Raw genomic sequence first — 22227 nt, forward strand, 5'->3', positions numbered from 1 at the left:
TTTAAGCAGGAGGCCCCTTCCTTTTTTTTTTCCCCAAATAAAACCTGTATAGAGGGATCCCTGGGTGGCGCAGCGGTTTGGCGCCTGCCTTTGGCCCAGGGTGCGATCCTGGAGACCCAGGATCGAATCCCACGTCGGGCTCCCGGTGCATGGAGCCTGCTTCTCCCTCTGCCTATGTCTCTGCCTCTCTCTCTCTCTCTCTCTGTGACTATAATAAATAATAAATAAAAATTAAAAAAAAAAACCTGTATAGAAACCCAAAATATAAAGCAGGTGAAAGAAGAGCTGCCGAAAGCTGCCTTTGGGGTGTCTTCACCAAATGCTGGGATTCCTCGCTCATACTATGATTCTTACATTGCAAGAATGGGGCAGGACTGGCAAGCAACCCCATGCAACTCTCACGCTTGAAGGGGAGCCCAGGATAACACCCACTTGGTGGACGGGGGCATCCCAGGAGCATTTGTAGTGAACCTGGACTTAAACCTGGAATTCCTCACAGAAGCAGGTGGAGGGAAGCATGTCATGCTGAACTTCTGAGGGTAGTGGGTAAGACGCACACTCGGAGTTCTAACACCTTCAAAAAAGTTCAGGCCGCTTTCATTTCAAATTGCCCTCTCCCAGGTTATTGGAGGGGATGAAAGGAGTTGACTGTTATGCCTTGGTTTCAAAAGAGGCAGTTTTGAAAACTGTGGTCCCCCAAGCTCTAAGATACTAAGCCATTTGTCCTAATGACACAGCAGACGCTGAAGTCTGGAATACCGCAGGAATATCACACCACTGCAAATTACTAGGTGGTGCTGAGTCTTTAAAAAACAAAGCAAAACACAGAATTGAAACAAAACCATTGCACTGTTTTTTGAGATGCATGCTTGATATGAGCTAATCAAATGGTTTTTGAGAGGGTTTTCCTGGAGGCAGAATTATCCTGCACAGTTAAACAATCCTCCAGTTTCCTCCTTTGTTATAGCTATGGGTAAATACAAGGCCTATATAGTGGACTATTTTCTCTCTCACTTATGTTCCTGAAGACAAGGCCTTTTTGTCACGGGTATGCTCAAGACCAGTCAACCTTACAAAAGGAGTCATTTTCTGCTCAATTTCCCCAACTTTCCTATGATGAAAAACGTGTAACTTCAAATGCTGTTATTGTATTCCAGATTGTTTTCTTTCCCTCTCCCCCAACAAATGTTTAAATTGTCTCTACTCTGCGGGATCACCCCCTGCCCGGCTTTTTTTTTTTTTTTTCTTTTTCCTGAATCCAATCTGACCTTGCAAGCAGAGAGAGGTGGCTCTCCTCTTCTTTTCCACACCCTAAACTATTTTAAAATCCAGGCCCTCTGACCTTTTTACAACACTCTTCTTGTCTGACACACCAAATGCTAATCCGAGAGCCGAGAGGGGGTAAAGGGTCTTGGGGGGGGGGGTTGGGGAGGGGAGGGAGGGAGGTTACCATATATCTGGCATCAGTTCAGAAATTCAGAAAATGTTTGTGCAACCACTCCCCCGGCCAGGATCCACCGCACCCCCTGCCTTCCAGCACATTAATAAAAAAAGATGTGAGCGGATGAAACCGGAGAGCCCAGGAAGGACACCCAAGGCGGTCAGATTGTGCGCCCGGGCGGCGGGGGTGGGGGGAGCCCACCGGCCACCACCATCCCACACGTCCAGCCCGCATCCCTCCCCTCCCGACTTCCAAACTTGGAGATGAGGACCTCGGGCGCTTCCAGCCCCAGCCCGCGGAGTGGCCGGTGGGAGCAGGAGCAGCACCGCCCCTAACGGCTGGTGCGGACCTGCGGAGGGGCCGCCGCCACCTCTGCGCGCCGGGGTGGCCGCGCCGGGCACCTCCGCGATCCCGCGAGTCCTTTAAAAAGAAAGGAAAAAACATGCACGGAGCCCCCAGGCCTCGCAGGCACGAACTTGCGAAGTGCGCCTAACACGCCCCAGAGGGGTCCGCGTCTCCCTCGAACAAAAAGCAAAGCCGGGTTCGGAGGGTGGGGAGGGCGGGGAGGGCGGGGGGTGCGCAAGGCCCGGAGGCACCTCACCATCCTGTCCTGAGCTCTCCAGGTGCTCGGTCAGGTCACAGCCAAAGGCTCCGGCGGCGGCTCCCTTTCGTTTCAGCTTCTGCTTGGCACCCTTGTTCTTCATGAGTTAGTCCCGCCGAGCCTGGCCTCCGGCTCCCCTCCCGAGGGCTCGGCGCCGCGCCCAGGCCGGTGTCCGGGGTCGGGGGCGCGGGGCTCCTCCAGGGCCGCGCTGCGGGGGGCGGGGCGGGGCGGGGCGGGGCGGGGGCGCACCTGGCCGCCGGCAGCCGGGGGCGCGGGGCGCGGGGCGCGGGGCGCGGGCGCGGGCGGGGGCGCGGGCGGGCGGGGCGGGGCGGGCCGGGGTCTCCTCCGCGCGGCTCCCGGGCGGCGGCCGCGCCCTCAGACGGCTCGGGGCGCGCGCGGAGCCAGCATCCCGGCCCCTCGGCCGCCCGCCCTCGCGCCGTCCCTTTTTTCCTGTCTTACAAACCCGAGGATCATCCAGCTCAGGAAACGCTGGAAGGAAGTCAGCCGGGGAGGGGGCGGGGGTGGAAAGTTTTGGCAGCTCGGCGCGGCGCGTGTACGGGGCCGGAGGAAGTAGGTGGGTGGTGAGGAGTCCGGGGCGGGGGCGGGGGCGGGGGCGGGGGCGGGGGGGCCCGGCCCGGAGCTCCGGCCCCCGAGCCCTCCGCGCCGCCCGGGAGGAAGCCGCCGCGCCCCCGGGGCCCGCAGCCCGGCCGCCGCTTCCTGCCCCCCGGCACCCCCCCCGACCCGGCCCCGACCCGCACCCCGACCCGCACCCCGACCCCGACCCCGACCCCGACCCCGACCCGCACCGCGGGAGGCGGCGCCCGGCCTCCTGGACCCAGGCTGCCAGGTGGGCCCCCGCCGCCCCGCCCGGGCTGCCCCCTCCACGCCCCCTCCACGCCCCCTCCACGCCCCGCGCTTCGGTGCCCCCGCCGCCCGCACCCACACCTGCCGGCGGAGACAAAGGCGGGGCCCCCGCCCCGCGACCTGCCGGCCAGCGGGCTTCCGCCTGCCCTGCGCCCAGGTGCCCCCACCCAGGTAGTCCCCCCCACTACCAGCGGCCTCTCCTGCGCCCAGGTGCCCCCACCCAGGTAGCCCCCTGCCATTCCCAGCGGCCTCCCCTGCGCCCAGGTGCCCCCACCCAGGTAGCCCCCCGCTCCCAGCGGCCTCCCCTGCGCCCAGGTGCCCCCCGCCCAGGTGCCCCCCACCCAGGTAGTCCCCCCCACTCCCAGCGGCCTCCCCTGCGTCCAGGTGCCCCCACCCAGGTAGCCCCCCCCACTCCCAGCGGCCTCTCCTGAACCCAGGTGCCCCCCACCCAGGTAGTCCCCCCGCTCCCAGCAGCCTCTCCTGAGCCCAGGTGCCCCCACCCAGGTAGCCCCCCACTCCCAGCGGCCTCTCCTGCGCCCAGGTGCCCCCACCCAGGTAGCCCCCCACTCCCAGCAGCCTCTCCTGCGCCCAGGTGCCCCCCACCCAGGTAGTCCCCCCCACTCCCAGCGGCCTCTCCTGAGCCCAGGTGCCCCCCACCCAGGTAGTCCCCCCCACTCCCAGCAGCCTCTCCTGAGCCCAGGTGCCCCCCACTCAGGTAGCCTCCCACCACTCCCAGCGGCCTCTCCTGAGCCCAGGTGCCCCCACCCAGGTAGTCCCCCTCTAATCCCAGCGGCCTCCCCTGCGCCCAGGTGCCCCCACCCAGGTAGCCCCCCACTCCCAGCAGCCTCCCCTGCACCCAGGTGCCCCTCACCCAGGTAGTCCCCCCACAACGCCCCCATTCCCAGCGGCTTCCCCTGCGCCCAGGTGCCCCCCCACCCAGGTAGCACCCCACAACCACCCCCCCCTCCCAGCAGCCTCTCCTGCGGCCAGGTGCCCCCCACCCAGGTAATCACCCCATAACCCCCCCACTCCCCGCAGCCTCTCCTGCACCCAGGTGCCCCCCACCCAGGTAGCCCCCCCACTCCCAGCGGCCTCCCCTGCGCCTAGGTGCCCCCCACCCAGGTAGCCCCCCACTCCCAGCGGCCTCCCCTGTGCCCAGGTGCCCCCCACCCAGGTAGCTCTCCCCCTGCGAAGTTAAGGGAACACTGGGGGGTGCCGCCTTCTAGCCACTGCCTGGGAAATCAGATTTCTGATTAGGGATTCACACACACACACACACACACACACACACACTATTGCAAGTTTGCTAAATGGAAGTGACCGGCCGGGCATCCAAGACTTAAGGTGACTGATATTCTACGTGGAGAAAGGAGGCTCCCAGCCCGTCTCATAATTTGTCTCAAGTTTTCAGGAGGGCACGATTTTTTTTTTCTTCTCCAGTTAGATCCGAAATTCCTTGACTTCTGTGTACTCAGCACACACAGTAAGCACTCGAATTCTTGTGATTTAACCATTTGGAGATTAGATTAAACTTCCTGCATAAATTCAAATCCATATATAGACGTGAAGGGTGGGGACCTCCAAGCAGCTCAGATCGCTGACTGAAGCTTTAAGGACAGTATTTTAGTTACTGAATCCCTTTCCAGTCACTTACTTAACTCCCCACGTATCAGGGGGACAGTGCACTTTGACCCTTAGCCTTCTGTCCTTGTCAGAGGTCACAAGGGACAGCCTGCCTCCCGAAGCTGGGCCGCAGATGTGTTTGGTTTGGCACCCACCGTGCTTTAACGTTTTTAAAGATTGATTTCCGACGTTAAAGGGTTAAGAGATTTCACTTCCGAGATCTGAGTTTCTAGCTTCTCTTGCAAAAATGGAAGGTCTGGTCACACGGAAGGTGCAGTCCCACGTGGCAAGGACTGCCCAGCTGTGACAGCCCCCTTTCAGGTTTGCAGCCCCCACTGCCCGTCTTTCCCCGCCTTTGCACCTGCCTGGCTTCTGGAGCCACTTGAGTTCCCACCCCAAGCTCTGTGCAGGGTGTCTGCTTCCATTTTCCATCTGTCTCTCAGTGACACTAGCATTGCCCGGTCATCTTGGCTAGACATCTTCAACTAACCACTGACTCATTTCTTTCCTTCCACCCCCCCTCCAGGCTAGTCCTGCCTGGACCGATGAGTCCTTCAAAATGCCTCCCTTCTGGGTTTCTTCTTTTCCACGCCCATTCAGCAAGGATTATTCACTCCTCAGTTATTAGAATAAGTCATAGTGGGATTCGCTGAGTCCGACCTCTGCCCGCTTCATCCATCCTATGTACCAAATTAGGCTTGATGAGCCCTCCTGAAATATGGTTGTTATATGCCTGTTTTGTTCAAAACCTGTCAATGGTTCCCTGTTCCCTAGTGCCAGAAGGGCAATTTCTAAGCATTTTGTAGGATTCTTAGAGAATATTTGGTAGGGGATTCAGTGTGATGGCTTGTTCCTCCCTTTATTTATAGAGAAGCATTTCCATATGAGACTGTAATTATTACCATTAACATTTGTTAAGGCGTTTACTCTAGCGAAGACTTTCGTATTCATTTATTTCATCTGCCACACAGCGGATTTCATCAGTTGGGCAACAAAGGGGAGAGGCCAAAGGGGTGCTTTTTTTCCTGGGTCCGGGCACAAAATATGGATAAATTATCTAGTCCTTGAATTACCTCTTTAAATCTTTAAAAACATTCTTTTAGCTTTTCATTTTGAAGTAATTTCAGCTTATAAAAAACTTGCAAAGAATAGTCAAAGAATTCCCATCTACCCTTCATCCTGCTTTCCCAAGTATTAATATCTGCTATAATCAGAGCACAGTTATTAAAATTAGGAAGTGTATATTGATACAGCCCTTATTCAAATATCAATTAATTTTCAATTACATGCAATTTTCGTTAAATATAATCTTCCTCACAATAAAGCCCACCAGTAATTTATAAATCTCATACACTTGGCCGTGTAGCATTAGCCATGTACCAGATCCCCTTAATCACCAAATGCAGAAGTGTAGGTTGTCACAAAACAGAGCTGCCTAGGTGAACCAGGAAAACTAGTGACCCTGACACAGCCCTAAGATTCTTCTGTGCTTTACTGGGGATTCCCAGGGGGACTCTGCAATCCTAGAAGCTTCATCCTAGAACAGCCTGAGACCTTTTGGTCCTTGCTTCCTGGTAAGTCGTGGTAAGTTGGGTTCAAGGTGTTTAGAGTTCAGACTTGAGGTAATACTGAGCACTGGGCAAGGCATCCATTATGCCTGGGCTGATATCAAATATTCGATATATGTTCACGGTGGGGTTTTTGTCTTTATTTGATAGCTCTCAATTACCTACACTTTATGGTTGGAAGAACTCACAATTTATCAAGCCAGATAATGAAGCTACATAGTGATGGCGAGCCCCAGAAAGCTGGAAAACTTTCCCCTTCCCCATTTGTCCCTGTCCCCTTTCATTGCTGAGTATGCCCTGTGACAGATGCCAAACTTGAATCTGGCCCTTGTTCTAGACACTCTATTTTTCTTTCTCTTTCCTTTCTCTGCTTATCTCTTCCTCTCCTTTTTTTCTCCTTGCTTATCCTAAGATGTGCAGCTTTGTCTGGATCTGTTGAAGAAAATCAGATTTAGGTTTCAAAGGGTTTATCTGTTGAGCTTGGGATTTCCTAGAAAGCAAGATTATATGGAGCTTGCATAAGAATGTTAATAGGAGGACGAGCTGTTTGATAATAATATAAATGATCCCTTCAGCAGATTATCATAGGACAAAAAGCACTTCACTTATGTGGAGCTTCCATCATAGAGTTTTGTTGTTGCCTATGATTTAGCTGGTCTGTGACTAAGACTAATGCCTATCAAAGTGTGCCATCTGCTTCCTTCGCTCACCAGTGATGGTAGTAATCTCTGCTATAAATAAATGAGATACAGAAGACAGAAGGTGGGTATTGGGTGATTTTAGCGTAACCTGTGAGCTAGCCTTTTATTTTACTTGGCCATAAAGCTAGAACTGGCAATCGGCAGCTTTATTTTATTTTTTAAAAATGTATTTATTTATTTATTTATTTATTTGAGAGTGAGGAAGGGATAGAGACAGAGCATGAGCACGAGCTGGGGTAGGGGCAAAGGGACAGGGTGAGAAATCCTCAAGCAGACTTCCTGCGGAGCCTGATGAGGACCCACGGCTAGATCCCAGGACCCTGAGATCATGACCTGAGCTGACATTGAGAGTTGGACACTTAACCGACTGAGCCACCAAGGTGCCCCAGCAATCAGCAGTTTTAGAGTATTCTGAATTCTTTGTTCTGCAATAGAGAATGCCAGCTCGTTCCTCCTGCTGGGTACATTTTCTCTTCTTTTCCTCTTCCCTGTTCCCAGCTTAAAAATGCTGGTCTTATCGCCAGTTATTACGTTTTATGAGCTGAATTGTGCCTCCCTTGCCAAATTCATATATGAAAGCCCTAACTCCAGCACTTCAGAATTTGACTGTATTTGGAGAAAAGGCCTTTAAAGAAGTAATCAGTTAAAATGAGGCTTTTAGATCCTAATCTGAAAGTAGGATCCTAATCCAATCTGACTAGTGTCCTTGTGAGAAAGGGAGATGAAGACAGAGACACTGGGGATGTGAACCACAGAGAAAAGACCATGGGAGACACCGTGAGAGGATGGCCATCTACAAGGATAGGAGAGAAGCTTCAGGAGAAACCAAACCTGTAACACCTTGGTCTTGGACTTCCAGCCTCCAAAACTGTGAAAAATAAACGTCCGCTGTTTAAGCTCCCCCAGTCTATGGTATTCTGTCATGGCAGCTCTAGCAGACTAGTTGAGAGGGTGAGGCTCCTATGAGAGAGGCCTTGTGCTCACCCTTTGGCCAGTGCCCTAAGGGTCTGAAGCTAGTAAAAGATGAGGATGGCCAGAGCAAAAGGACTTCTAGAAAGTTATATATCCCAACTTCCATTACTGCATTTCTCTGTGCCGTGAGTTCCCAGTTCCCAGATATATGTCACAAATTGTTGCTTCGAAGTGTTCAAAAGAGGTGAATAAGCATCTGTAGTAGGGTTGGAGGAGGTCCACATTACCAATCTGAAATCAAACAGAAAAGAGTGAAAGAAAGATCCACCTGATGGGAGAGAAGGAACAAGAGCCAGAATCAGTCTTTCAGTCCTAGAGGCAGGGATAGCCTGCTAGCAGTACTTCCAGAAACATGCCAGCTGAGCAAGATAGGCTTGCTCTAGCACTTCTATGCCCAGGAAAGTCAGTTTTGCTTCTAAGTGAGCTTCCAAGAGCAAGCCATTGCAGTGATAAGAACAGAGAAGGAGGCCTTAAATGGTCTTACTCCCAGCTCAAAAGTTGAAGAGCAGACATAGTTATAATAACCCATGATATTTTCTCTTTCTCTGAAGCATTGTATATTTTAGTTCCCTTTCAGTTCCTAGAATTGCAAAACTGCATTACTCAGGGGGAGAAAAAAAGCATTGGGAAACCCTGCTCTGTAGCCATAGCTGAGAATGCAGTTCAGTGGCTTCACCACCAACTAGGCATTTTTGGGATAGAAAGGGCAGAAAGTAAGGAAATAGTGCAAAAGAAAAAGATTCAGTTATAAAAAATGAAGTCTTACCAAAATTGCATCGATCAGTACGCCTATCTACTAATTAAGAACCTCAGGTTTTTATTTAAAAGAGTAAATGTAGGAAAGTAGAGTCTAAGATGACTCCAAGTTTATAAAATTGGGGGCAGGTGGGGTGCCTGGGTAACTCAGTCCATTGAGTAAACGACTCTTGGGGTCATGATCTCGAGGTTGTGAGATCAAGCCCCCCATTGGGCTCCATGTTCAGTGAGGAGTCTGCCTGGAATCCTGTCTCTCGCTCTGCCCTTCCCCCAGTTTGCAAGCTCTCTAAACAAACAAACAAACAAACAAATAAATAAAATCTTTTTTAAAAATTGGGAACTGGTAGTGTAAAAAAATTTTTTTTGTAGAAAGAAAAAACTTCTCTATATGACAAGGGCCCTACTGTAACTGAACTAATGTGAGTTCACTCCATGGTGAGTCACAGTTGGAAACTACACCAGGGCCGCCTGGCTGGCTCTGTGGGTTAAGCATCAGACTCTGGATTTCAGCTCAGGTCATGATCTCAGGGTCCTGGGATTGCCCCTTGTGGGCTCCGTGACCGATGTGAAGCTGCTTAAGATTCTTTCTGTCTCTCCATCTGGCCTTTCCCCCACCTTGCTCGTGTGTGTGCATGCACTCTCTCTCTCTCTCTCTCCCTAAAAATAAGAAAAAGAAAGAGCCTTAAAAAGGGGCTACCCCAGGTGAGTTGTCACACAAAGGAAACTTTATTTGCAAGACATAAGGAGATCATGGAGAATAACATCCAAAGCCTTGACTCCCCAGCAAGGGTGAACAGATTCCTTTTATTTAGGGTTAGGATGAATAGTTAGATGAGGTAGCCTCATCATCAGATGCAGAAGTGGGCATAAGGTGGTGCATGTGCCTTAAGGAGTCAAGCCTATACATAAATTGTATGTTATGTAAACGATGCTTGGGCTCCTCCTTGGGTGGAGATTTTACTATTATAAGGAGGTAACAGCAATTGTCCGACACTCTATGGGTCACTCAGTCCATTTGAGCGGGTGTGAGGTGGGGTGAGGGGTTATATTCATACTGGTCTGGGTAGTCTGGGCCAGCAGGAGCTCTTTGTCTGAGCAGTCTTTACCGCTTGAGGAATAGTTTCGGTTTCCATCACAGGATGTTATGCCCATTGGGTCTTTTGCCTGAGTTAAAAGATAAACTGGACAGAATTGCTTAAGAAGAAATATGGGTCAATGGTCAGTGAGTACAAGCAGGTAAGCAGTAAAGGTTAGGTCTTGGAGTCCAGCTGGTGACACTCTCAGAGCTTTTAGGAGGAAATGCCCTTTGTATGAAATGCAGGACTGGGTAGGAGTGAGGAGGTTAGGACTAGAAATTAGAGGAGACATCTGCACACTCTGTTTGAAATTGAGAACTAAGTCTTTTCCTACCAGTATTATAGTTATACTCCAGTTTCTTTGCATTGAATGTCATTCAAAAACAGGAGGTTGGGAAATCTTTTGTGTTCTGCGGTGTTTTGAAAACTGTAATGACATTTGACCCGTGGTGCACAACGCGGCAGTAAATGAGTCTTTAGTATTTCAGAAAGGATGAGCAAACCGGGCAGCACAAGACTGCCTTGTCCTGCTCCAGCAGGGGCACGGGACACTGCCAAACAGCAGCAGGAAGCATCCTTCCTCGTCTCCTGTGGAGAGACTTCACAAGGCCAGGGGGAGAGCCAAGTGCCGTGGGCTGAATCACTAGCACAGACATTCGAGTCTGCCCAGGGCCTGGCCTCAACCTCGGTCTGAATGTGGATCATTGGCTGGAGGCCTGGGTCTGGCGGCCCAGAGGGAAGGATGTGAGAGGCTGTTCCTGTAAGCAGCAGCCCCCACCAGCCTGCCCGGCTCTGTCCTGAGGGTCTAACCGTAGTAGGATCTGGGGTCCCTCTCAGCAGCGGGGTTTGGGATCACTTCTCTCACTCCATACTACTCCTGTGTCTCTGGAGCCTGAAAGCTAAACAGAGACTTGGATGGAAAAGCCTGGACTCCTCCTAGAATTCGGGAGTTCCTCTGGATGGGGGATGACTTGACTACTTGACTGACTTCAGTTATGTTGGTGTTTATTTGTTTTGTTTTGTTGCCTCTCATTCTGCATCTGCTTCCTAATTTTGCTCTGTTCCGCACCCCTTTGGGTGGGTTGCCTCCTTGGCTCAGAGAAAGGCGGTAAAAGGAGCAGAGACCCACTTCAGAGTCCAGCTGTCCCCCCGCAGGGTCTCTGAATACTGGAGCTGGTGATGTTCTTAGGTGGGTGGGGATCTGTCCCCGCCCCGTTCATTGTGTTCCAGAGTTTCCTGTGCATTGCCTGTAACCCTCTACCAATCTGCCAGGCGCCTTTTAACACAAAAGGGAGGAGATGGGGGAAGGGAGTGCTGAGGAAAAACATCCCTATAAATAGCCCTCTTGAACAAAATTGTTTTCCCAACACACAGTTGTTGTGAAGCCTTGATGCCCCTTAATCTACCTCCTCACACTCCTCCCAGTCCTTTCCAACCTTCCTCCACAGGCCTGGTGGTGCTCCTCCATTCTCTCTGGGGGGAGGTGTTGTGGAGGCACATCATGCAAGCCTCTGCCGCCCACAGCTGCTCACCAGCTCTGGGCACATGGGCTGTGGGTTCAGGCTGATGTGGATTCCAGGCCTGCTTCTGCCATTTATTCACCCCATGGCCTTGGTTGGACAAATCACTCTGAGGTTCAGTTGCCCCATTTGTTAAATGGAGGTGATGAGAGCTACGTGGTAGGGGTGTTGGGAGGATTAAATTAGATAAGGAAACAGCCTACCGCTTTGCCTGGGCCTAGGGCAGTGCTCACACATAAAGAGTGATGATGATTCTCTTACTGAGCGGTTTTTCCATTTCCTTCACCATTATCCAACTTCTTGGGGTCTTTTCCTATTTCCTATTACAAGGATGTCCCATGTAAAACATATTTATAAGACTTTTTAAAATTTTACTTTTTTTAAATTAATTTATCTTTCCTAGTTCCAACATGATTTGAGAAGATTTACACTTAAGTGTTGGAAAAGTGGAAAAATTCTCAGAGTTTTCTTGTTAAAGAGCTTCTCTAACACGGAAGGTATATTGCAGTTTGTGGGCTATTGGGGAAGCAGTTCCGATTGTAGCTCACACTTATTAAGTAACAAAAATTCAAACAATTGAATTTTAAAGATCTAACTGTCTGCCCCCGATTTAGCACCGCCTTTAGCCCAGGGCCTGATCCTGGAGTCTCGGATGTCCCACGGGCTCTCCGCATGGAGCCTGCTCCTCCCTCTGCCTGTGTCTCTCCCTCTCTCTCTGTGTGTCTCTCATAAATAAATAAATAAAATCTTAAAATAATAAAATAAAATAAAATAAAATAAAATAAAATAAAATAAAATATGATTCCTGAATCGGACAGCCTCCCATCTTGCAAATAGAAAGGAACTCCACCAAGCTGCCAAAAAGGAAAGGTTTTTAAAGGTAGAGAGGGAGCAGAAAAAAAGGAAGTTATTAGCAAAGAATCCATTGTTTTAGGCAAGGTTGCTCTCCTAAGGGGAATTGAAGGGGTCTCTCAGTACATTTCCTAGTGCTGACCAGGAAATTCTCAGGCTAACTGGTTAAAGGTTGCATTCCTGGGGAGCTGAAACTGCAGTTACTTTGGGTATTAAGTCTTGGTTTACTGACCTGGGGACTTAACATAAGTAGCACCATTATGGCCCTGTGGTTTTCTTTTTAATGATTCCTCCTTTTTGATCAGGCTCTCAGCTTAGCTGAAATGTGATCAAAATTTAAGGCATTAACACCACTCTCAGCTACTGCTCCAGTGTTCTCCCAGCTTTTGTTGGTTTTTTTGTGTGTGCACTATTCACAGGTCATGACATTTTTGCTTCATCTCCGTGATATTCATAGGTTATGACTTCAAGCTCTCAATTTTTAAGTCCAGCATCCTCTCCATTCCTTTTCTGATGTTCCAGGAGATCATTTGCTTGGATGTTAGCAGCTGTGAACACGCATTTAAAGCTTTTAAGAGAATACAATGCGCCGGGGAGATTATTACGATAACTGAAAGCAGGATAATTCCCTATGTCTGGGTACATTTTGAAGCCATGGTCTCCGAGACCCAAGCCAATCAGAATCAAAGAAGTAAAACAAAGACCCTGCAGAGTCTCCTTTTCAAGGGCAGTGACTTGCTCAGTGACCTTATGGAATTGTGTTTTAACTTCCCCAGAAGTGTTAATGCAGCTGCAACAGGTGGTACTGGTCGTAGCACAGACACCTCCTTGCTCAGCTCAAAGATAATCAGGTGCTACCCGATATCAAGCACAACTTTGGCCAGAACAATCTAAGGATCTTTGCGGCTGTTGGCTTAGCAATGGATCCTGCAATATCTTTATGTGTTGAGGAGAAGTTCCTGATCATATTCTTATTTATGTTTACTCCTTATCAGGGAAGGAAGGCAGGTCGTTTTTTGTTTTTTTTTAAGAATTTATTTATTTATTCATGAGAGACACAGAGAGAGGCGGAGACATAGGCAGAGGGAGAAGCAGGCTCCCTGCGGGGAGCCGGATGCGGAACTCCATCCCAGGACCCAGGATCATGACCTGAGCCAAAGGCAGATGCTCAACCACTGAGCCACCCAGGTGCCCTAGGTCTTTTTTTTTTTTTTTTTTTAACAGGACAATGTGATTCCAGGGGAGTGCACCAAGGAGATGTCTTAGTTTGCTTGTGAAAAGTTAGGGGCACAATGGAGGAGTCATTGTTCACCTCTGGACCAGCAACCTAGCATTTGTAGGCCCGAGGGGAATGATAACCACCAAGGATGCAGATAAAACCCTGCCAGGGCACAAACCCCCTTCACTAAGGTGGCATTGTTGGTGGACAGATAGAAGTTTTTGATAAACCCAGCAGTCTGAAAGGCAAAGCTTACCCCCTTTAGCAAGAGCCTGGAAAGTACAGATGATGACGTTATCTTTCCAGGCCAGGGTCAGAGTAAAGGAAAGAAGGGGAAGGAAGGGTTTCATGTTTAGTTAGAACGAAGTCGATTCAGCATCTTGGGCAGAAGCAGTCTATGTTGAGGTCAGCTACTTCTCTTCTGAGTCAATTTGATTTGGAGGTTTTCAACTCGCGTATAGTAGCAGATGTCAGGCGGAGGCTTCTTAGCTGTGCGGTGTATGTTCAAGATGTAAGGCCCTGAAGTTTGGCTGCCATGTGTTAGTGAAGAGGACCTAATATAGACCCTTCCAAGCAGATTCCAGGGCTGTCTTTTTTTTTTTTTTTTTTCAGGGCCGTCTTTGAGAGTTTCTAACTTCCAGTTCTGTGGTATAAGCTGAAGGTTATTGAAAGTTTGTATTTCTAGTGTGCTTGTCAGATCCCTTCCATGAATTCCACTGACAAAACACATTTGAAAAGCATCAGAATAAAATAATACCTGTGAATGACATGGGACTTAGTTAAAAGTGGCCATGGCTAAAGGTCTGATAGGAGTTCATGATGATAAAATTGACAAGGAAATTTGGTTATTTCTATGACACACTTGAAGTTAGTAACATATTAGGAAATATCAGATTTCTGGGGGTTTCATAAATTTCTAGAACACTTATTTTAATGACATATGCCTACACAAATATAATCAAAGGTTTAGCATCACTTATTTGGCAATGTTTCCCATGTGATTTAACATACTGCATAAGCCTATTTACCTTACTCTCATTTATGATGAAAATAAAACCTTGAAATGTTCTAGGGGCCCCCTGGATCTCCTCAGTTAGATTGTGGTCAAAAGACTTCATTTTACAATTTGATTTTTGGAAGTATGTCAAAAATAGCAAAAGATTTGAATGTTTGATTAAATAGGATCACAGACCATTATGAAATAGTACCTAACTATCCATTTAATCTAAGTGACAATAAAAGATTTTAAAGGCGGGATCCCTGGGTGGCGCAGCGGTTTAGCGCCTGCCTTTGGCCCAGGGCGCGATCCTGGAGACCCGGGATCGAATCCCACGTCGGGCTCCCGGTGCATGGAGCCTGCTTCTCCCTCTGCCTGTGTCTCTGCCTCTCTCTCTCTCTCTGTGACTATCATAAATAAATAAAAATTAAAAAAAAAAAAAAAAAGATTTTAAAGGCATATACAGAAGGTTATATATTTGTGAACAAAGTTTAACTCTTTTAATATTAAGACATACTTTTCTTAAGTAATCAAAGACCCAATAAACATAAGAAATTATTTTGGCAAAACACAGAATCCTTCTTTTCTAAGCAGATAATCTTACAGGTAAAGAAAAACTTCTGTTTACAATTTCTTCTTAAGGGTAAGCAGACCAGTGGTTCAAGAAAACTTTGTCCTTTTACCAAAAAGAAAACTACATTTTAATTTTGCAAAATATCATTTTTGATATTAAAACTCATTTACTTAATTGAGTTTAATCTTAGCCAATACTGACCATACCTAAAATTTCTTTCCAAAGATGTCTTTTTCATAAGTCTTCTACAAATTTCTTTTTACATCCAGATTTGGTCCTAAGTTTTCCCTATTTATTTATTTATTTATTATTATTTATTTTTTTTTTAGTTTTCCCTCTTTAAACAACTAGCCTCACTTTTGGACAAAATGACTTTCTTTCCCCTCAACAAAAATGCATTTCCATTTCTCATACCTTCTTTTACTGAAAACACACATTCTACTTTTCTTGCACAAAGATGTTTCTCTTATTTCTTTTTTTTAAATTTTTGTTTCTCTTATTTCTAATAGCTTTAATCACGTATATTAATTAGAATTCTTAACCCTTGGAGCTAAATTCTAGTGGAAGCTAAGAAGTAAGAAATAATGAACTGTTACACTAGTATTCTTTAGATAAATTTATGAATACATTTTGTAATTTGTAGAAACAAGTTTCTTCTTTGTATAATCTCTGAATAAAGCACAAAACATGTTTATTAACAGATCCAGATTTAATTTCTCTGTGATAAGGAAACCAAAAGAAAATAAACCAATGTTCAATAATTAATATTTCACTGGCACCTGGGTGGCTCAGTCAATTGAGCGTCTGCCTTGAGCTCAGGTCATGATCCTGATCCCAGAGTCCTGGGATTGAGCCTCACATCAGGCTCCGGGCTCAGCAGAGAGTCTGCTTCTCCCTCTGCCTCTCCCTCCTTCGTCCCCACTGCTTGTGCTTGTTCTCTTGCTCTCTCTCTTTCTCTCCCAAATAAATAAGTAAAATCTTTTAAAAAAAATTAATGTTTCACTCTATTGCCTTCTTTGGAAATGGTTTTGATGTGTAATGAACTTAACTCATCCCTTAACATAACTTTTAGATTTCAAGTTACCAAAAAGATTTTGGGGAAGCTATTTAGAGAGTTTATCTAAAACCTTTTAATCTTATTTGCATCTATTTAATTTACTTGTTCTTATGTTTAGGTTACTTACAAAAACTTTATGACCCATTAGACAAACCATTACTTAAGTTATTTTTTTCTGGCAAATTTTGTGACATAAATAATATGAACTTAATTGACTTTCAGTAAATCCAGGCAGAATAAAAGTTTTATATTTAATGCTGATAACTCTAAAGTCATATCTATTGTACTCAAACTAATAACCTTAAATTTGCCTTAATATGGAATATTTTTCAGGTCATGTGAACCTGAAAAACATTTGAATTAGTTTAGATCTTTCTGCAATTTTTATTTTATTTTTTATTTTTTTAAAGATTTTGTTTATTCATGAGAGACACACAGAGAGAGGCAGAGACACAGGCAGAGAGAGAAGCAGGCTCCATGCAGGGAGCCCGATGCAGGACTTGATCTGGTGACTCCAGGATCACGCCCTGAGCCAAAGGCAGACGCCCAACCACTGAGCCACCCAGGTGTCCCATTTCTGCAATTTTTAGAATGCACAAAGCTACATGTACTTGCCTTCAAACCAACTACATAGGGCTGTTTTATAAATTAATTTTATCAATACCACCCAGAGGTAGAAAAATACCTCACATTTATAACATATATACATCGTAACACATACACACTCACATACACACACACAGACCTCATAGTTATTAATACTTGTGGAGATCTTTAAGATCTGTATTTGTCCCTGGAGTTAATGTTAAGGAGGCTGTAGCAGAGTTCAGACACAAGAGCCCTTTTAGCAGTTTGTATTTTTAAAAGATCTCTTTTCCGGGAGTCTGGGTGGCTTGGTCAGTCAGGTGTCTGCCTTGGGCTCAGGTCATGATTCCAGGATCCTGGGATGGAGGCCCATGTCAGGCTCCTTGTTCAGTGGGGAGTCTGCTTCTCCCCCTGCTGCGCCCTCTGCCTGTGTGCTTTCTCTCTCTGTCAAATGAATAAGTAAAGAGGAAAGAATACAAGTTTCTCCAAGAAGGTTTTTGGTTTCCTAAAGCCAATAATTTACAAGATGTTTGAGATAAATAGGGGAAATTTGAGGATAGGTGGATTTTGAATTGCCTTTATGATCGTGTAAAGTGAATTCAGTCCGAGGACAATTTAGGATGAGTATCCAAATAAAGGAGGAAAAAAAAAAAAGGAAAGCATTAAGAATTACATCAGTCTAAAAAAAAAAAGAAGAATTACATCAGTCTTATAGCTTTTTACATTTGGTACCTCTTAGGTCTTTTAAATTTTTCTGTCAGCTTTTTGCAGCAAAACTTTCAATAAAGCTATTTTGGAATTTTGAAACCTTCTGGAAGCTTCTGCTTACTGATTAAAACGGGTATTTCATACTGTCTTCTTTGAGAACCCTTGCTTTTAAGTGCCTTTCTTAATTGTTCCTATCTTTTTTCCTTTTTTTTTTTTTTTTTTTTTAAGATTTTGTTTATTTGAGAGAGAGCAAGAGAGTGAGAGCACAAGCAGGGGGAGCTGCAAGCAGAGGGAGAGGGAGAAGCAGGCTCCCTGCTGTGCAGAGAGCCCAATGCAGGACTTGATCCCAGGACCCTGAGATCACCAACTGAGCCAGCCAGACACTCCTTAAATATTCTTATCCAATTGGAACATTCTCCATAATGGCCACTGTAATTTTAGGTTGCTTTTAGTAGGATTTTGCCATTTTACCGGATAATCTGCAACTTCTGGACTATATATAGTTCTTGGACAAAAAATAAGCAGGTGTGCTGGAAAGTGGCAGGCTCAGTGCTTTGGATTTAAAGGACCCCATTTCTTTTACCTAGACTTTGGATTTCTCAGAGCCAAACTGAAACCCAACAGAGGGACAAGCTGTGGTTTGGGAATTGTGGGATGATCTCTAGAGTACCTCATTGCATGAGGTTTTCTTGAAGTTGGTGCGTCAACCACGTCTGTTAAGTTAACAACAATTCAAACAAGTAAAATGTAAAGATCTAACTGGCTTTATTAAATGATTCCTGAATCGGGCAACCTCCCATCTCGCAAAAAGAAAGGAGCTCCACCAAGCTGCCAGAAAGGAAAGGTTTTTAAAGGTAGAGAGGGAGCAGAAAAAAGCAAATTATTAGCAAAGAATACATTATTTTAGGCAAGGTTGCCCTCCTAAGGGGAATGGATACAATACATTTCCTGGTGCTAAGAAGTTCCCGGGCTCACTGGTTAAAGGTTGCATTTCTGGGCGGGGGCGGTGAAGTTGCAGTTGGGTTAAGCATTAAGGCCTGGTTTACTGGCTCCATTGTGGCCCTGTGAGGTTTTTCTTTAATACACTTGTTCTTGCATCTCTGGTGTCCCCAGACTTGTTTCTGTTTCTATCTTGGGAACACCGTATGCAAAAATTAGTTTGAGGACAGGAGTTGTAATAGGTTACAGATATAAGGTAACCTCAGTATATAGTAACCCTAATATTGTGAACATTTGGAAATTGGATAATATATTTCTGTTGCTTTTTTATTATACCTTTTAGATATATATTTACAAAGTCGTGGGGGTTGTTGTTGGTGGGGAAATGAGAGCAGTTTGTAATAAAAATCACATTTGAAAAATCTTACCTCTATTTCAGGGAACATTCTGCTTTTTTCAATCCTCAATACACAAGTAGTTAATTCTCCATACTGACCCCAAAAGAAGCTAGTAGAATGTACACAGATCTCATTTGCTTGTGCACTTTTTCAAAGTAACATGTGTCTATGTGTGGGTGTATGTGTGTCTATCCATTTTATATTGATTTGATTCATGGGAAGTCCTCTCTGATTTCATGGGACCTGATTATTTACAGCAGTCATAGGTGTCTGCTCTAATTCTAGGTATTTAGCAGAGTTTCTTCAATTGGATATCTACTTAGGGGTGTTTAAAAAAATTTTTTAAAGCTTTTTATTTATTTATTTATTCATGACAGCAGAGAGAGAGAGAGAGAGAGAGAGAGAGAGAGAGGCAGAGACACAGGCAGAGAGAGAAGCAGGCTCCGTGCAGGGAGCCCAATGCGGGACATGATCCCGGGTCAGGGGTGTTTTCAAACCCTTCAGATTAACACCCACATGCTTAGATTTACTTTTAAAAATGATGCTCCCTAAATCCCCACATTTCCCAGACAATCTTGACTTCAAACATTCTGTCCCAATGTCAAATCAAATGCTGAACAAGGGGCCTTAATTTTTGCTTTAGAAAATATGGTCACTGTTCTGAGTTGAATAGTGTCCCCTCAAAAATCGTATGTTGAGGGGTACCTGGTTGGCTCAGTCAGTTAAGCGTCTGCCTTCAGCTCAGTTCAGAATCCCTGGGGTCCTGGGATCAAGCCCCAAGCCAGGCTCCCTGCTTGGCAGTGAGCCTGCTTCTTCCTCTCCCTCTGCCACTCCCCCCTTGCTCGTTCTCTCTCTCTCAACTAAATAAATAAAATATTTTTAACAAATCATATGTTGGGCTTCTAACTTCTAGTACCTCAAAATGTAAACTGTGTTTGGAAATAGGGTGGTTGTGAGGTAACTAAGTTAAGATGTGACAGACTGGAGGCAGATGGGTCTCTGATCCAGTATGACTGGTGTCTCCTGTATAAAAGGTGGAAATTTGGTCACAGACGTGCACACAGGGAGAATGCCATGTGAGGACAAAAGGCAGCAATTGGAACGAGGCTTCTACAAGCCAAGGAATGCCAAGGATTGCCAGGGAACCACCAGAAACTAGGGGAGAGGCATAGAACAAATTCTGCCTCACATCCCTTCAAAAGAACCAACCCTGCCATCACCTTGATCTTGACGTCTAGACTCCAGGACTGCGAGATAATAAATTTCTGTTGTTTAACCCACCTAGTTTGTGGTACTTTGTCATGGCCGCCCTAGCAGACTAACGTAGCCCACATAGTTAATGAGCAGAGCTAGCCTCCAAGACCCACATTGAAACCTTTTACTCTAATGGCCAAGTTGGTCTAAGTAACCTCAGAAGATGTCTTTTGGTGGAGCCCCCAGAAGGTGTTTGAATCTCTAGCTGGAATTGATATATTAAGTGATGAATGCTCATTGCAAAGAAGGTCAAGGAGAATAGTTACAAAAAGAGCCAGGATTCATCTGATTGTAAAGGACGGTGAGATATAGAAGGCTGTGAGGGGCCTCCTTGCCATGTATTTTGATGTTTTGAAGAACTGTTCTTGGGACACCAGAGAAAGGAAGCTGTGTGGTCCCACTGTAATAGCCCTGCAACCTCCTTGAGTCAGCCTCTCTGGCTCTGGCCCCTTGTTCCTCCAACCCCATCCACACCTATGCAAGCAACTCATTGTGGGAGTTATCTCCCTCCTACATCCCATGACCTGAAGGCTGAAATTTTTAAGAGAATCAATAGTCTGACGATCTACTAAACTCAGCCTTTTTTCATTTATTCAATTAGTCAAATTTACTGAGTGTCCTCTCTATGCCAGACACAGAGTTTGGTACTGAGGACACAAAGTTGGAAAGACACCATCCATGCAATGCTCACTCTAATGGCAGGAGGCATACTGGCAACAGCCAAATCATGAGATAAATGGCATGATGGGAGCATGGAAATGGGAGTGCCTGATTCCTGGCAAAGTTGGAGTGGGCACCTTAGATGAGGTGACCATGGTAGAGATCTGAAGTGTGACTACTTGTTCCTACAGATAAAAGGGGTGAGGATTTACAGGACAGCAAGGATAGTCATTCTAGAAACTTAGAGGTGAGTGAACCCAGACCTTGTTCAGGGAATAGAAAGCAAATCAATGTGGTTGGGTGTGAGAGAGATTGGTGGCATATCTAGCTTATGCTAGCTCAGAGTTGATCCTGTAAGGGGTAGCCACTGGAGAATTTTGAGCAGGGCAGTGTCAGCCAAGGCTGGCAATGATGTGGAGGTCAAGGGAGGAACCGAAGGAGGTGGTAAAACTAACAGGGAAAGGGACTCTTATCCCTCTTTGGCTTCTTTCCTTTCATCCTAGAGAGGAATGGAGGTATATCCTAGTTAGTGCCTACCTGCTGGAGTTAAACTACTGGGAGTCAAATCCTGGCCTCATCATTTGCTTTAGTCCCCAATTAATTCATATTGAAGCCTAAATATTAAACCGGATGATCTAGTAAGGGAATTTAATTTGCCTGCATTAATACTGTATTTTGGCCGGAAAACAAGTCAGTAGATTTTAGAAACCGTGGAGCTATAAATTCAGCCTCTATTTCTAGAAATTATTTGTAAGACCATCACCGCAAAGTTAACTTGTATACTTTTTTTTTAACTTGTATATTTCTTAAACTGTATGTAATATCTTGGCTTTATAGGAATTTGGTTTGAGTTATTAAAATGCCCAGAAGGGGCATCACAGTAATTGTTGACATTTGAAATGTGGGTTTGCCACCTAGTGGGCATCTTTGAGTGTGTATGCATTATATACACACATCCAGCATATAGACACAAACAAAGAGTTTCCATCCCTGGTTCTTCGTCTTACTCCCCTCACCCCAACACTTACAGCCAAACAGTATTTTGGACACATTACTGTTTGTAAAAGTGTCTGAGTTTATATCTGTCAGGGTATGGGAATGTTTTATGATGTGTGTGCTTATACACACAGTCAAGAATGATAGCATCCCTTGGAGAGTTCTTTCAAGCTACACCCACTCTTCCACATCTCATTTTCTTGCTCCAACTTGAGAATTACTGATCCAGAAAAGAGGCAGAAAGTTATAACATCACCATAAAGTCATAGCGCCTGCTCCATAGTAGATACTCAGTACACATGGGCTTCCTTCCTCTTCTTCCCCACTCTCTCCCATAAAAGCTCAATTCCAAATTACACTTTGATGGTAAAATGTGCGTTTGGTGTGTGAAGTGTTACTACGTGTGACGCATGTCATTGTCTACCCAAATAGAAAAATGAGTAAGACCCAGCTCCTATCTTTAAGAGGCCTGCAGGAGAGAAACTTACAGCTTTATAACTAAATTCTAGTAGAACAGGTCTCAAATGTTTGTTCGGGGAAGATCTTTTGGAAGTTAGCATTTGATTTTCTTTTAGGAACAACAGTACAATAATGTTAGTTTCCCCAGACTCAGAAGAAAGACCCTTGTGATAAGATGTGAATTGGATATAGGGGAAGCTTGATTTACATTTGAATGGGTAGATATTTAGAAGATACAGACCCACAAAGGAAAGGAAGAGAAGTGGTGAGTAAAGGAGCCCAGGAGCAGCTACCATATGGTGTGAGATACTGAGAGAGGGTCAGAGAAAGAAGATTTTAAGAGTTTTTGTTATGTATTATGAGTGGAACCCTCTTTTGATGTTTTCATGACAGTGCTGTAAAGATTT

The 22227-nt window shown here is 46.1% G+C and overlaps 1 protein-coding gene across 1 annotated transcript in view; it reads right to left on the bottom strand.

Annotated features, from left to right (window-relative positions):
• ARHGAP31 (Rho GTPase activating protein 31) overlaps positions 1–2504 on the bottom strand; it is a 110035-nt gene extending 107531 nt beyond the window's left edge. The window contains exon 1 of the mRNA XM_072812421.1: positions 2043–2504. Within this exon, the coding sequence (XP_072668522.1) occupies positions 2043–2145 (103 nt within the window). The 5' untranslated portion in view covers positions 2146–2504. The remainder of the gene's footprint in view (positions 1–2042) is intronic.
• Between the last annotated feature and the right edge of the window lie 19723 nt (positions 2505–22227).

Source organism: Canis lupus, chromosome 35 (assembly GCF_048164855.1).
Source record: "Canis lupus baileyi chromosome 35, mCanLup2.hap1, whole genome shotgun sequence".
Taxonomy (NCBI): domain Eukaryota; kingdom Metazoa; phylum Chordata; class Mammalia; order Carnivora; family Canidae; genus Canis; species Canis lupus.